The 15,247-nt window shown below is 38.1% G+C and overlaps 1 protein-coding gene across 1 annotated transcript in view; it reads left to right on the top strand.

Annotated features, from left to right (window-relative positions):
* The window catches only part of LOC115223135 (protein unc-13 homolog B-like), a 393,815-nt gene that overhangs the window by 160,346 nt on the left and 218,222 nt on the right, over positions 1-15,247 (top strand). The window contains exon 3 of the mRNA XM_036512114.1: positions 4,800-4,899. Coding sequence (XP_036368007.1) covers positions 4,895-4,899 — 5 coding nt within the window. The 5' untranslated portion in view covers positions 4,800-4,894. The remainder of the gene's footprint in view (positions 1-4,799; positions 4,900-15,247) is intronic.

A 15,247-nucleotide genomic window follows, 5' to 3' on the forward strand; every position in this document is an offset into this window, starting at 1 on the left:
ACACACCGCACATCACCACCACACCACACACATCCCACACACACACACTCACACACACACACACACATCCACACACACACACACATCCACACACACACACACATCCACACACACCCACACACATCCACACAACCACCACCATCCACACACACACACACCCACATCCACACACACACACACACACACACACATCCACACACACACACACTATCCACACACACCCACCACCACACAACCATATTCTTAAATGATGATTCCTATAAGGCATACCAAACAAATAAACTCATCAGTTGTGTTTGTTTGGTGGGTTTTTTTTTCTTCTTTTCTAACTGCAAAAGCAAAGAGCAACTGTGCATTTTTATTCCTGACCAAATGTTTCTGAAATGAAATGTCTGTGAATCAAATCCTTTTGTTCCACTGCTGCTTTATAGAACATAATCTTAATAAAAATCTATCAGCATTAGCAGCTGCCAAAACCTTTTGTTAGCCTGATTTCCTTCCATTTCCTTCTATTTCTTTCTGTTAAAACTTCTGACCCTTTCAGTAACATAACTAACATAACCACAGAGCCTCTACATAGAGCATCAACCTGCTAGAACAGATCCTTCCCCGTTGACACCAACCCCATGGTAAATTAAACACACACCCTGGCGTTGGCTTTTAATGAAATATGTAGAAAAGAATATATTGGATATTGGATGATGTAGTCCTATTTACAGAATGCCTGAGATGAGAAAATGATGGCATGATCTGTTCTGAAATGTATTTCGTCATAGGTCGCCTCATTAAGGATCTGACCTAGGGCTAAACAACAGTCTTATTCCAGTGTCTTTTTTTTTTTTCTTTGAGCTTCAGGACTCATAAAACCAGTTACCCAGATTCCATGATGTGTCAGTTCTAGGTGCATGGCTCATTCAGCTTCATTCAGTTTCCATCTGCCAAATCCACTCACAAGGCTTTGGTCAGCCTGAGGCTATAGTAGAAGACACTTGACCAAGGTGCCATGCAGTGGGACTGAACTTGAAACCATGTGGTTGAGAAACATGCTTCTTACCACACAGCGACACCTTATTCCAAGATCATGGAAAAGCTGGTCAAGCTGTTGAGCTTCAGATCAAGTCTGATTCAGTGCATTTATGATTGCTACAAATTCCGGTTTTTTTTTTCCCTGTTCTCTCTCATACTCATTTTTTAAAGACTTAAATAGAGTGAGATTCGATTGCTATTTCTTGCAGATCATGTGGCTGCTGGAAGCCTTCTTTGTTGAACATAACTCTGTAGTACTTGCTTTGCTGATTCGTTAAGCTGTAAGGCTTAAATCACAATATTTTATCTGCTGACACAGTTACACACACTCAAACATGCACATGCTCTCTCTCTCTCTCCATCTCCCTGTCTTCTCACCATGTCTCTATTTCCCCCCCATCTCTCTTTCCTTCCATCTTTTCATCTCTCTCTCCACCTTTCTCTCCTCTATCTTTCTCTCTCTCTCCACCTTTCTCCTTCACCTTTCTTTCTCCTACACCTTTCTCTCTCCTACACCTTTCTCTTGCTTTCCTCTACCTTTCTCTCTTCCTCTCCTCCACCTTTCTCTCTTCTTCACTTTTCTCTCTCCTTCAATTTCTGTCCTCCACCTTTCTCACTCTTTCTCCTCTACCTTTCTCTCTCTCTCTCTGTCTCCTCCACTACTCTCTCCTCTACTACTCTTTCCTCTACCTTTGTCTATCTCTCTCTCTCTCTCAGTCTCCTCTACCGCTCTCTCTCTCCTCTCTCTCTGTCTCTCTCTCTCTCTCTCAGTCTCCTCTACCGCTCTCTCTCTCCTCTCTCTCTGTCTCTCTCTCTCTCTCTCTCGCTCTCCTCTCTCTCGGTCTCCTCTACTGCTCTCTCTCTCTCTCATTCACTTTGTTCATTCATTCACTCTCAAAAAGACAGAATCAGCAACAACAACAACAACAACATCAAAAACACCCCAAGAAACCAACCAACAAACAAACAAACAAAATAATTAAAAAAAAAACAAACAAAAAAAAACTGCAGAAACATTTGACATTTGACAAGGAATGAATCACAGTCATTAACACATGCCTGACACAACCGATTCCACATAAAGTACAAAAACTTATTGCCATTCTATCTCTATTTATACTTTTGCCGTCTTTTCTCTCTTCACGTCTGTCTAATCAGCCAGATAGGTTTCATTACTGGTTTTTCGGATTTTTGGTTTTATTTACTTTCACTTTTTGAATTAATTTACTGCATCTTTTAATTACTGATTATCCAGACATTTGTCCATTCGCTCGTTCATTTGTTTATTTCTTTATTTATTTATTTATTCGCCACGTTCCTTCATCATTCATCAATGTGTTTGGTTTTGATTTTACGCCAAGCAAGCGTTCTGCCGTGAGGCAAGGAGGAAGCCACTGCATCGCCACATGGTTATTTGGCTTGCTAGAAGTAGCAGCCAAATTTTCATCCGACCACTCCCTACTGTCATAAGATAAAGGAAGGACAGATAAAATGATGTAGTGCTGGAGATACTGCATTCACCTTTTTAGTCATTGGACTGTGGCAATGCTGGGGCAGTTGTCATGAAGTGTTTTAGCTGAACGAATTGACTTCGGTACTTTACAGGGGTGTAAACAAACGTGTTTGTGGGGAGGACAAAAACGCATATAGACACACATATTGACACACACACACACACATGCACACACACGGTTGTTCTAGTAGCCAGAGTAAGTTTACCGTTAGTTTTAATCTTCACTCTTTGAGGGTTTTACTCAGTGGTCTTATGAGGGGATGCTGAAAAGTTCCTTGCTTTAAGGATATTGTGAAAGGCCTGGCTGAAGGCCCAACCTCCCGAGTTCTTTTGCAGGGCTTAGAAAAAACTGAAGGACCTCTGCAATAAGTGTGTGAATCTGAGAAGGGAACATGTTGGATAAAATCATAATTAACTGATCCTCCTGCATTTTCTTTTACTCAAAACCAGGAACTTTTCAGCATACCTATTTCTTTACTACCCACAAGGGGCTAAACACAGAGACGATAAACAAGGACAGACAAAGGGATTAAGTCGATTATATCGACCCCAGTGCGTAACTGGTACTTATTTAATCGACCCTGAAAGGATGAAAGGCAAAGTCGACCTCGGCGGAATTTGAACTCAGAACGACATACCGCAGACGACATACCACTAAGAATTTCGCCCAGCATGCTAACGTTTCTGCCAGCTCGCCTTTCAGCATACCCTCATATGTTGGCTCTCTTTACAATGTAGTTCTTGGTTAAGTGATCTTCCCAATACATTCTCAGAATTCTTTGCATTCATCTTCAGTAGAATATGTCCAGCTTTCTGTTGATTTCCAGTGTTTTTCCCATCTCCAGTAAGCTCACCATCATCAATTCACCACAGGAACAGTTCCCTGTTGTCAAGTCACCATTTTGTTTTTTCCAGTAAAATAGTTTTTAACTAGGCGCAGGAGTGGCTGTGTGGTAAGTGGCTTGCTTACATAAAACATGGTTCCGGGTTCAGTCCCACTATGTGGCACCTTGGGCAAGTGTCTTCTACTATAGTCTCAGGCCGACCAAAGCCTTGTGAGTGGATTTGGTAGGCGGAAACTGAAAGAAGTTGTATATATGAATATGTATATATATTTATATATATATATGTGTCTGTGTATGTGTTTGTGTGTCTGTGTTGGTCTCCCACTCCAACGTCGCTTGACAACCGATGCTGGTGTGTTTATGTCCCTGAAACTTAGCGGTTCGGCAAAGAGATCAATAGAAGAAGTACTAGGCTTACAAAGAATAAGTCCTGGGGTCGATTTGCTCGACTAAAGGCAGTGCTCCAGCATGGCTGCAGTCAACTGACTGAAACAAGTAAAAGAGTAACTATTAATGGTGAGAAATACTCTGGGTATGTTTTCTCGGTGAACTTAACTGTAATCATTCTTCTGTGTCTCACTCACATAGAAAGCTGTTTGTAGAACTATGCTTTTATAGAGCTGGATATTTGTGTAGAAGGGTTGGTGATATGAAGAGCATCCAGCTGTAAAACTCCCGTCTCAAGTATGCTTCTATTTAACCCTTGTCCGTATGCAAAACAGATGCTGAACAATCGAATGACTGATTTTTCTCAGTCATTTATTAAATCCACTTTTAGAAATTTTAGTTTCTGTATTTTCTTAATGAAATATTTATGTCGTGTCTGGGGAGGGTCATATTGGTCTTAATGCCTTATTATTCTAACACACTCACTGGTTTGATTCCCACTCATTTATCATTTACTCTTTACTCTTTCTCTTTACTCTTTTACTTGTTTCAGTCATTTGACTGCGGCCATGCTGGAGCATCGTCTTTAATCGAGCAACTCAACCCCAGGACTTATTCTTTTGTAAGCCCAGAACTTATTCTATCGGTCTCTTTTGCCGAACTGCTAAGTAACGGGGACATAAACACACCAGCATCAGTTGTCAAGCAATGCTCAAACACAGACACACAAACACATACACGCATATATATATATATATACATATATACGACGGCCTTCTTTCAGTTTCCATCTACCAAATGCACTCACAAGGCTTTGGTCGGCCCGAGGCTATAGTAGAAGACACTTGCCCAAGGTGCCACGCAGTGGGACTGAACCTGGAACCATGTGGTTGGTAAACAAGCTACTTACCACACAGCCACTCCTATATTTTTTCTTCCTAAATTTTCGTTGCTTTTGCAACTTTGTCAGTGGATGTTGACTCTGTCCATTATTCATTTATCTATTTGGTTTTTGTTTTTTTTTCCAGAGAGATATAACACTTATGTGACACTGAAACTTCAAAATGTGAAATCGACGACAATTCAAGTGAAAGGAAATAACCCAAGCTGGGAGCAAGATTTCATGTTGTAAGTATTGATTTCGTATATATTTCCTTTCTCTCGCTGGAAACGAGGATTCAGACAGAAAAGGGGGAAAAAAAAAATTGGAAAAAAAAAAGAAAAGAGAAGGAAAGGGAGAGATATAAAACTGCTTCGTTTCTAAGAATTGCCATGTGTGGAATAAAGAAACAAAAAAAAAAAAAATAAATGGAACATTTAAAAACCAAGCAAAGAAAACAATCAACATATGCTTTTGTGAGAGATACCATATGTACTGTAATGGCATGCAAAAAAAAAAGTGAATATTTAATCAATTAAAACTACACTTGTAATGAAAATTAATTATTTGTGTTAATGATAATTTTTATCGAAGTCTAGAGCGATGGTTCTCAGCTGGGTTCCATATGACCCCTGAGGTTCCACATAAGACTTTTGAGGATCTACATATGCAGAATAATAAATTGGGGGTCCACAAGTTTTCATCTGCCAAATCCTCTCATAAGGTATTGGTAGACCCAGGGCTATATTAGAAGACATTTGCTCAAGATGCCACACAGTGGATGTTTAATGATAAAGAGGATGATGAATGATGATAAATGATGATGTAGATGATGAATAATGATGTGGATGATGAATGATGATGTGGATGATGAATGATGACTGATGATGATGAATGATGATGAGGATGATGAATGATGATGTGGATGATGATGAATGATGATGATAAATGATGATGTGGATGATGAATGATGATGTGGATGATGAATGATGATGTGGATGATGGATGATGATAGATGATGATGAGGATGATGAATGATGATGTAAATGATGATGAATGATGATGTGTATGATGAATGATGATGAGGATTATGAATGATGATTAGGATTATGAATGATGATGTGAATGATGACTGATGATGATGAATAATGATGAGGATTATGAATGATGATATAAATGATGATGATGATGAATGATGATATAAATGATGATGATATTGATGTGAATGATGATGTGGATTATGAATGATGATGTGAATGGTGACTGATGATGATGTAGATGAAGGATGATGAAAATAACGAACGTCCTTGTGACAAATCTTTTCAAGAAACAAATGACCATGCACTGTATAAACCATGCATTGTATAATAGTCGTAAACGAGTGTTACCTACATACAAGCAGTGTTATTTGTTTCAAGCTTTCTGTGAAAATGTCCCTGGTGAAAAGGAAAATTACCATACTTCGAAAAAAGTAAGGGTTGGCAACAAAAAGAGCATCTGGCTGTAGAAAATCTGCCTCAATGAATTCTATCCGACCTTTGCAAGCATAGAATGATAATGATTACACAGTGCAATGCGATTTTTGTACGTGGGTAGCCTCTGTTATTTCCTATTTGCTTATGCCTAGAAATATGAAAAAGGTTAACATTTCCTTTTGTTATATTTATTGAAACCCCGAAGAATTCCTCTCAACACATGGCTATGATGCTCCCCCACTACTCCTGCTCATCATCAGAGATGCACATATTGTCAGCCACTAAGGGCCATGCTCATGGAGTTAAGGTCAAGCAACTGACAAGCAAATCTGTGGTATTGAGCAGAATATTCGCTATAACGATATTTCTGCTTCAACAACTCGGCGTTAAATCTTTCTGAAATGTAATGGAAAACCAGTCAGTTTCAGAACCTTGATGTCCAGGTCACAAAAGTAAAGTTTGAGGGAATAGTTGTGATTTCCTTTGATTTCTAGATACAATCAAACAGGAAATAGCATTTACTGACCAAAGGCAACAAGCGAATCTGTGGTACTGAGCAGAATATTTGCTACAATGATATTTCTCCTTCAGCAACTCAGCGCTGAATCTTTCTGAAATGTAATGGAAAATAGGTCAGTTTCAAAACGTTGATGTCCAGGTCAGAAAAAGCAAAAGTTTGAAGTGAATAGTGGTCATTTCCTTTGGTTTCTAGATAGAAGCAAATAAGAAAATAACACCTACTGACCAAAGATTAAAATTTCGCTACACGGTGTGATGATTATGACCACCTAACTGTAGAATTACATTAACTACTGTGCTGTAGCATAGATGAAGCCAAAGGTGTGTGTATGAATGAATGAACTTAAACACAGACTCTTGGAGCAAGTCAGTTTACAAATTAAAGAAAGCATCTTGTACTGCACTTCATACCGACATATTGTGCTGTAGTATTCTTATTTCTTTATTACCCACAAGGGGCTAAACATAGAGGGGACAAACAAGGAAAGATAAAGGGATTAAGTCGATTACATCGACCCCAGTGCGTAACTTGTACTTAATTTATTGACCCCGAAAAGATGAAAGGCAAAGTCGACTTCAGCGGAATTTGAACTCAGAACGTAGCAGCAGACAAAATACCTATTTCTTTATTGCCCACAAGGGGCTAAACATAGAGGGGACAAACAAGGAAAGACAAAGGGATTAAGTTGATTACATTGACCCCAGTGCATAACTTGTACTTAATTTATTGACCCCAAAAGGATGAAAGGCTAAGTCGACCTCAGCAGAATTTGGACTCAGAACGTAGCGACAGACGAAATACCGCTAAGCATTTTGCCCGGCGTGCTAACATTTCTACCAGCTTGCTCGCCATGTAGTATTCTATATGCTGCAAGTCCAGTTAAAGTAAATGGTAAAATTATACTTGGCACTATATTAGTTCTTGTAGAATAATCAACATCTAAGTGACATCTCTTGTGTTTACACAAGACCAGCCCAGCCAGCCAGCCAGCCAACTAAGCACATCTGATGCATATTAAGAGAGCTACTTGATGGCAGTGTTTTTGTCGGTATTTGAAATGAATTGGTCTTAATGAATAATCAAGACTGTGTTGCATAGTATTATGTTGAACAGTAATCCTCTCTTTGACTATTCCACTGGTCATTTGAGAGGCTTGTTAAAGAACTATTGGGGCAGTAAACTCTCGGCAGTAAGTGCTAGATATCAAGGCCTTTGTAACTGTTCAAATATCATCTTTATCATGTAGCAAGAAACCTTTATAACCTTGATAACTTATAAAATAACTAAAGGCTATAAATGTTAATTTAGGTTCAAGGTATAATTAATCCATTAACCCTTTTGTTACCAACCTGGCTGAAACTGCCTCTGGCTCTGTAGTACAAATGTCTTGTTTTCATAAGTTTTGAATTAAAATCTTCCACCAAACCTTATTCACAATTCATGTTCCTAACACTAGCTTAATGATAACTAAGTTATTTTCCTTAATTCTTTGTTATATTTAAAATAATTGAAAGAAACAGAGCATCTCAAAATAAATATGGTAATGAAAAGGTTAACTGCCAAATTTTTTTATTCATATTTTTTGGCTTTGCCAGGTGTATTAGGAGTTAAAATAATATATAGTATTTAAATTTTCTTCATAAGTGAATTATTTTGAAAATTATAATAAATTTTTCGAAAAGTCCAAAATGGAGATTGCTGAAAAAAAGCATATTTATCCCTTTCTATTCAATTGCAATAATAAGCATTTTAGTTTTTTTGAAACTATATTATCAATTGGGTAATATCAATGAATGATATAGATGGGAAATGTAAAAAAAAAGAACCATTTTGAAAACAGTCAATATTTTTGTAGTTCAAAAATTGCAATTTATGAGATAAAATATTCTCTAGAACAATGCTGCTCAAACTATCTGAAGTGGCAGTTTTTTGTCCATTGTACCAGGGACCGGTAATATTTCCTAGTAATATTAATTTATACCGGAAACGATATATATAATGAATATAATAAGAGTTGACTTTTTTTTTATTGTATATTTATTTTGTAAACAAATAATACAATATTATATAAGCTTTTGATAATGTTTCTTTCTTTTCTGGAAACTCGCCACATACTGGTAACTGATGGTTCGTGCTGGCACCGATCCGTGGACCACCACTTTGAGTAGCACTGCTCTAGAATTAGCCAGAGCTGGTGATGACAAACTTCAACTATTAAATATTGTTAAGCACACCTCTACAAATGCAATGTACATAGGCAGTTCACTTTAAATACAACGAACGACTGGCAGGCAATTAGTTAAAAGATGTGATACTTCTTTCTCTTGAAAAATGTCCCTACATAGGCACAGGCGTGGCTGTATGGTAAGAAGCTTGCTTCTCAACCACCTAGTTCTGGGTTCAGTCCCACTGCATGGCTCCTTGGGCAAGTGTCTTCTATTATAGCCTTGGGCTGACCAAAGCCTTGCGAGTGGATTTGGGAGATGGAAACTAAAAGAAGCCCAGATGTATATATATGTAGGTGTGTGTTTGTGTGCCCTTGTGTTTGTTTCAGCTACCACCACCACCACTGCTTGACAACTGGTGTTGGTGTGTTTACATCCCCATAACTTAGAAGTTTGGCAAAAGAGACTGATAAAATAAGGACCAGACTTTTAAAGAAAAGTAAGTCCTGGGGTTGATCCATTCAACTAAGAATTCTTCAGGGTGGTGCTGCAGCATAGCCACAGTCTAATGACTGTAACAAATAAAGCATAAAAGATAAAAGGTATTGAATCAAAACCAATGCCTGTAACCTATTGTTACAAAATATTGCTCAGTATTCTTTAGACAACGTGTTTAGCTCAAAGCCTAGGTTTTTGAAGTAAATTCTTCTAGTTGTCTTGTATGCCCAGTAGCATTATACAGGTATACCTCGCCCTAAGTTGTTAATTGGTTCCAGGAGACATGACCTAAGTCGAATTGCTTGTCTGTATGCTAGGCTAGGCTTGGCTTGGCTTGGCTAGGCCTGGTCTAGCCTAGCCTAAACTGCTAATAGCCATTCCCAACTGCTGTACTATATTTATGAATGCATTTTCGATAAGTCATCATCATTATCGTTTAACGTCCGTTCTCCATGCTAGCATGAGTTGGACAGTTCGACAGGGATCTGGGAAGCCAGAAGGCTGCACCAGGCTCCAGTCTGATCTGGCAGTGTTTCTACAGCTGGATGCCCTTCCTAACGCCAACCACTCATGAGTGTAGTGGGTGCTTTTTATGTACCACCGGCACAGGTGCCAGACGAGGCTGGCATCGGCCATGTTCAGATGGTGCTTTTTACATGTCACCGGCATGGAAGCCAGTCAAGGTGGCACTGGCATCAGCCACGTTCAGATGGTGCTTTTTACGTGGCACTGGCACAGGGATCACAGCTACAATTTCCATTGATTTTTGATGTTGGTGTAATAAGTCATGGTTAATAAAAACCTTTCTTAAGTTTACAAACAAATGTATTTATTATTTTGTAATACAGTAGAAAAAAAAAACTAATTTAAATTTACCAATATGTACAATTTGGTGGTGTCTACATCGTTAATAGCCATTCTCTATTACTGTACTTCATTTATGAATGCATTTTCAATAAGATGTTCATCATCAGCATCATTGTTTAACGTCCGCTTTCCATGCTGGCATGGGTTGGGCAGTTTGACTGAGGACTGGCGAGCCAGAAGGCTGCGCCAGCCTCTGATCTGCTCTGACAAGGTTTCTACAGCTGGATGCCCTCCTAATGCCAACCACTCCGAGAATGCAGTGAGTGCTTTTTAAGTGCCACTGGCATGGGAACAAGTCAGGAGGCACTGTCATCTACCACATTTGGATTGTGCTTTTTACATGCCACCAACACGGTATCCAGTCAGGGGGCACTGGCATCTACCGTATTTGGATTGTACTTCTTATGTACCATCAGCATGGGAGCCAATCAGGGTGCATTAATGGAAATCTATTTTAAGTTTACAAACAAATGTATTTACTATTTTGTAATATAGTAAAAAAAAAAAGAACGAAAGTATTTTAAATTTAGCAAAACGTGCAATTTGGTGGTGTTTACATCATTAGTAGCCATTCCCCAGGGCTGTATTTTATTTATGAACGCTAATAGCCATTCCCAACTGCTGTACTTTATTTATGAATGCATTTTCAATAAAAAAACCTATTTTAAGCTTACAATCAAATAATTATTATTTTGTAATAAAGTAAAAACAAAAAAAATAGTGTCTTAAATTTACTGATATGTAAAATTTGGTGGTGTTTACACTGAAGAGGTAGATGGCCGAGGGTTATCGATCTCAGCATCATGATTTCACTTCCTAACCACAGGGTTTTGGTTTCAGTCCCACTGCAGGGCACCTTGGGTAAGTGCTTGCTACTATAGCCTTAGGCCAAGCAAAGCCTTGGTGTGGATCTGGTAGCTGGAAACTGAAAGAAGCCTGTCATATATATATATATATGTGTGTGTATGTGTGTGGAGAGAGAGAGAGAGAGAGAGTAAGAGAGAAAGAGAGAGAGAGAGAGAGAGATAGTATATGGGTGTTTGTGTGTTTGCATCCCTTTGTCTTGATGTTGTATGATTGTTGTAAGTGAGTGTCACTTTCATACATGTGGTGTTGCTGGTTTCAAGTCTTCCGTGCAAACATATATGGCAAAGAGGAAGTATTACCTTACTTGGAATCATCAGAGGGTTGGTGACGGGAAGAGCATCCTGCTATCAAAAATTTACATCAGTGAATTCTGTCTGGCCCATCATAGAAGCTTGCAAAAGTGGACATGAAAAAAACAATGATGATGATGATGATGTTGATGATATTCTTGTTTCCTTTGTTTTGTTAGTCTGGCCGCTAGAAATTGAAATTGTCCCTTTAACTGTATTATCTCAGCCACTTTTTAACATAATCATTAGTCTTATAAATTCTTTTGCAGCTATTGGATGGATACCCCATTCTTGCAACCAACGCTCTGGTTTCTTGAAATAGATAATTAGTTTTATTCCCATCTGTCTTGTGTTTTTCTCTCATAGATACTTAAGAATCTGATTGTAGCACCATTTAAAATACCTACCACATAAATATATATATATACTTTTTATTCTCATTTAAACACACCTTGGCTACAGTATGCGATCATTAACATACCTGCCACATAAATAAATATATAGTCTACAACATTCTCGTTAAAAAAAAAGACCTTGGTTACAACGTGGCAATTATTTATTCTACTTTATTCTAATTTACTATTAATTAATACTTCCAGTTATTTATTTGCTAGGTTCTCATTAACATTAACCGTTTCCTGCAACAAACTAATGATAATAAATGTGTACTTATAAAACACATTTCTCCACGTTTGGATTCAAAATTTTATTTTTAATCCTTCACTCCACTTGACAGTTTTTTTCTTTTTGTGTTTTTTAAACTTGGCTTTTGCCTGTGCCATGATTGGTCAGTTATCACCCTCTGATATTTTAAAATGCTCAATTCCATTTTGGCAACCCTCCTCCTCTCTTAGCTTCAGCATCTTTCTTTTCTTTTTCATCTGTCATACGTGGACACCCCTTGATTGCTCTCTCTCTCTCTCTCTCTCCCCCTCTCAAATTCTGTTTCTCTCGCACCACAACAATCCTCTCTTATTGTATCTCCATCTCTAATGTCATCATATATAGTTACATCTCTCTAGCGACCCCTTTCATATGTTATTTCCATGAGGGTGTTCCTTATATACCATGGTGTTCTATTCACTTAGTTCTACCTTTGAACAAACATAAGAATTTACTGAAATTGTCATACTGTTGTCAAATATTACTTGTCAATAAAAGAAAATTTGACTCTACTTCCATAACATATTGAGTACTTTCATAACTCGTAGTCTTCCACCACTACTGTTACCCCCAGTAATATCAGTGGTGATGAACAAAAGTCTTATGGTGTTTAGTTATAGTTCTTTAACCCTTTAGTATTCAGATAACTGTCAAATGTAATGTTTGTTTATTCACATTGTTTTGAATCAATTTTGCATTCTTTCATAGTTTTGAGATTTCAATGAGCTGACTATTAATAGAACGGCATTATCAGGTCGGTGTGAGAGGTCAGATCTGTCTGGTTTGAACATAAAACTATTAGAATATCTGGGTTAGATATGGTTAGTTCTAGCCTTTAGCATTCGGGTTATTCTTCCAAATGTAATACCCTTTTATTCACATTGTTTTGAATTAATCACGTATTATCTTGTAGCTTTAAGATTTCAATTATGTAATTACTCTTTTACTTGGTTGTCAAGTGATGGCGGTGGGGACATTTATATGCTTTATATTCTGATATCTCTGGGTGTAGGCGTCAACTTACTTTTCATCCGTCCTGGGATTGACAAACTGATACCAGTAATATAAAGAAAATGAATTCCATCAACTGTATCCCTTTTCTTCCACTAAAAGATGCTTCAAGGCGGTGCCCCAGCATGGCTACAGTCTAATGACTGAAACATGTAAAGGATGAAAGAATATCTATTACCCGCTTCTCTCTCTCCCTCTACACACACACATACATATATATATATTTCTTTACTACCCACAAGGGGCTAAACATAGAGGGGACAAACAAGATTAGACAAAGCGATTAAGTCGATTACATCGACCCAGTGCGAAACTGGTACTCTATTTATCGACCCCGAGAGGATGAAAAGCATTTGAACTCGGAACGTAACGACACATTAAATACCTATTTCTTTACTACCCACAAGGGGCTAAACACAGAGGGGACAAACAAGGACAGACAAATGGATTAAGTCGATTATACCGACCCCAGTGCTTAACTGGTACTTATTTAATCGACCCCGAAAGGATGAAAGGCAAAGTTGACCTCAGCGGAATTTGAACTCAGAACGTAACGACAGATGAAATACCGCTAAGCATTTCGCCCGGCGTGCTAATGTTTCTGCCAGCTCGCCACATACATATATATACATACAGACATACACACATGCACATACACACACACACACACACCACACACACACACACACACACACACACATATATGTAGACATGTATATGTTTACATGTATGTATGTGTGTGTGTGTGTGTAGAGTTATCCGTTCTCTGTTAGCATTAGCCATCATCTTTTGTAAACAAGGTGTTATATCAGATCAATTGACCTAATTTCAGCTGAAGAAAGGAAAAAAGAATTTGATACAAGAAATTTTAGATTTCATGACTTTGGTGCTTAGATTGATTTAGGTCAGGTCTTCTGCTTTGCAATTTTGTTCAGGTGTATGCAATCTATAATCAACGCAATACTCAAAAAAAAAAAATACTGGGAAGAAAATGTTGATATAATATATGCCCAATAATCAGGTGTCACTAATCAATACCGATCAAATTATTATTATTTTTTTTTTTAGTGCAACACACCTCCACTCAGAGTCTATTTTTACCTGATATCCTAAATTAGAAATAAGAAATAAATTGAATTTATTCTTTTACATTTTCCGGTAGTCTTAGTGGTTCTTTTTTTTTTTTCCTAAAAAAGCAATCACTAAATGTGATTTTTAACGTGCATCTTGGTGCATTATTAAAACTTTTTTTCTTATTATAGTTTCTCTCTGTCTCTGTCTCTGTTATATAATATAATATAGAGTTATTAGCAAAGTAATAAATTACAACATTTCAAATTTGAATTTATTGCTAATTTTTCAAAAATCTATTTCCCAGAAAATGAATACACACACTTATTATATATATATATATATATATATATACTCTTTACTCTTTTACTCTTTTACTTGTTTCAGTCATTTGACTGTGGCCATGCTGGAGCACCGTCTTTAATCGAGCAACTCGACCCCAGAACTTATTCTTTTGTAAGCCCAGTACTTATTCTATTGGTCTCTTTGGCCGAACTGCTAAGTAACGGGGACATAAACACACCAGCATCGGTTGTCAAGCAATGCTAGGGGGACAAACACAGACACACAAACACACACGCATATATATATATAAATATACATATATACGATGGGCTTCTTTCAGTTTCCATACACCAAATCCACTCACAAGGCTTTGGTTGGCCCGAGGCTATAGTAGAAGACACTTGCCCAAGGTGTCATGCAGTGGGACCGAACCTGGAACCATGTGGTTGGTAAACAAGCTACTTACCACACAGCCACTCCTGCGCCTATACATATCATCATCATCATTGTTTAACGTCCGTTTTCCATGCTAGCATGGGTTGGACAGTTCAACTGGGGTCTGGGAAGCAGGAAGGCTGTGCCAGGCTTAGTCTGATCTGGCAGTGTTTCTACAGCTGGATGCCCTTCCTAACGCCAACCACTCCGTGAGTGTAGTGGGTGCTTTTTACGTGCCACCTGCACAGGTGCCAGATGAGGCTGGCAAGCGGCCATGATCGGATGGTGCTTTTTACATGCTACTGGCAGGGGGGCCAGACGAGGCTGATATATCCACACACAGACACACATATATAATACACATACACACACATGCATGCACACAACTTTCTCTCTCCCTCTTTCTCTCTTTCTCTTTAAAATATTCACTATTAGACCTGAAGACCTGT

This window comes from Octopus sinensis, linkage group LG22, assembly GCF_006345805.1.
Source record: "Octopus sinensis linkage group LG22, ASM634580v1, whole genome shotgun sequence".
Lineage (NCBI taxonomy): Eukaryota > Metazoa > Mollusca > Cephalopoda > Octopoda > Octopodidae > Octopus > Octopus sinensis.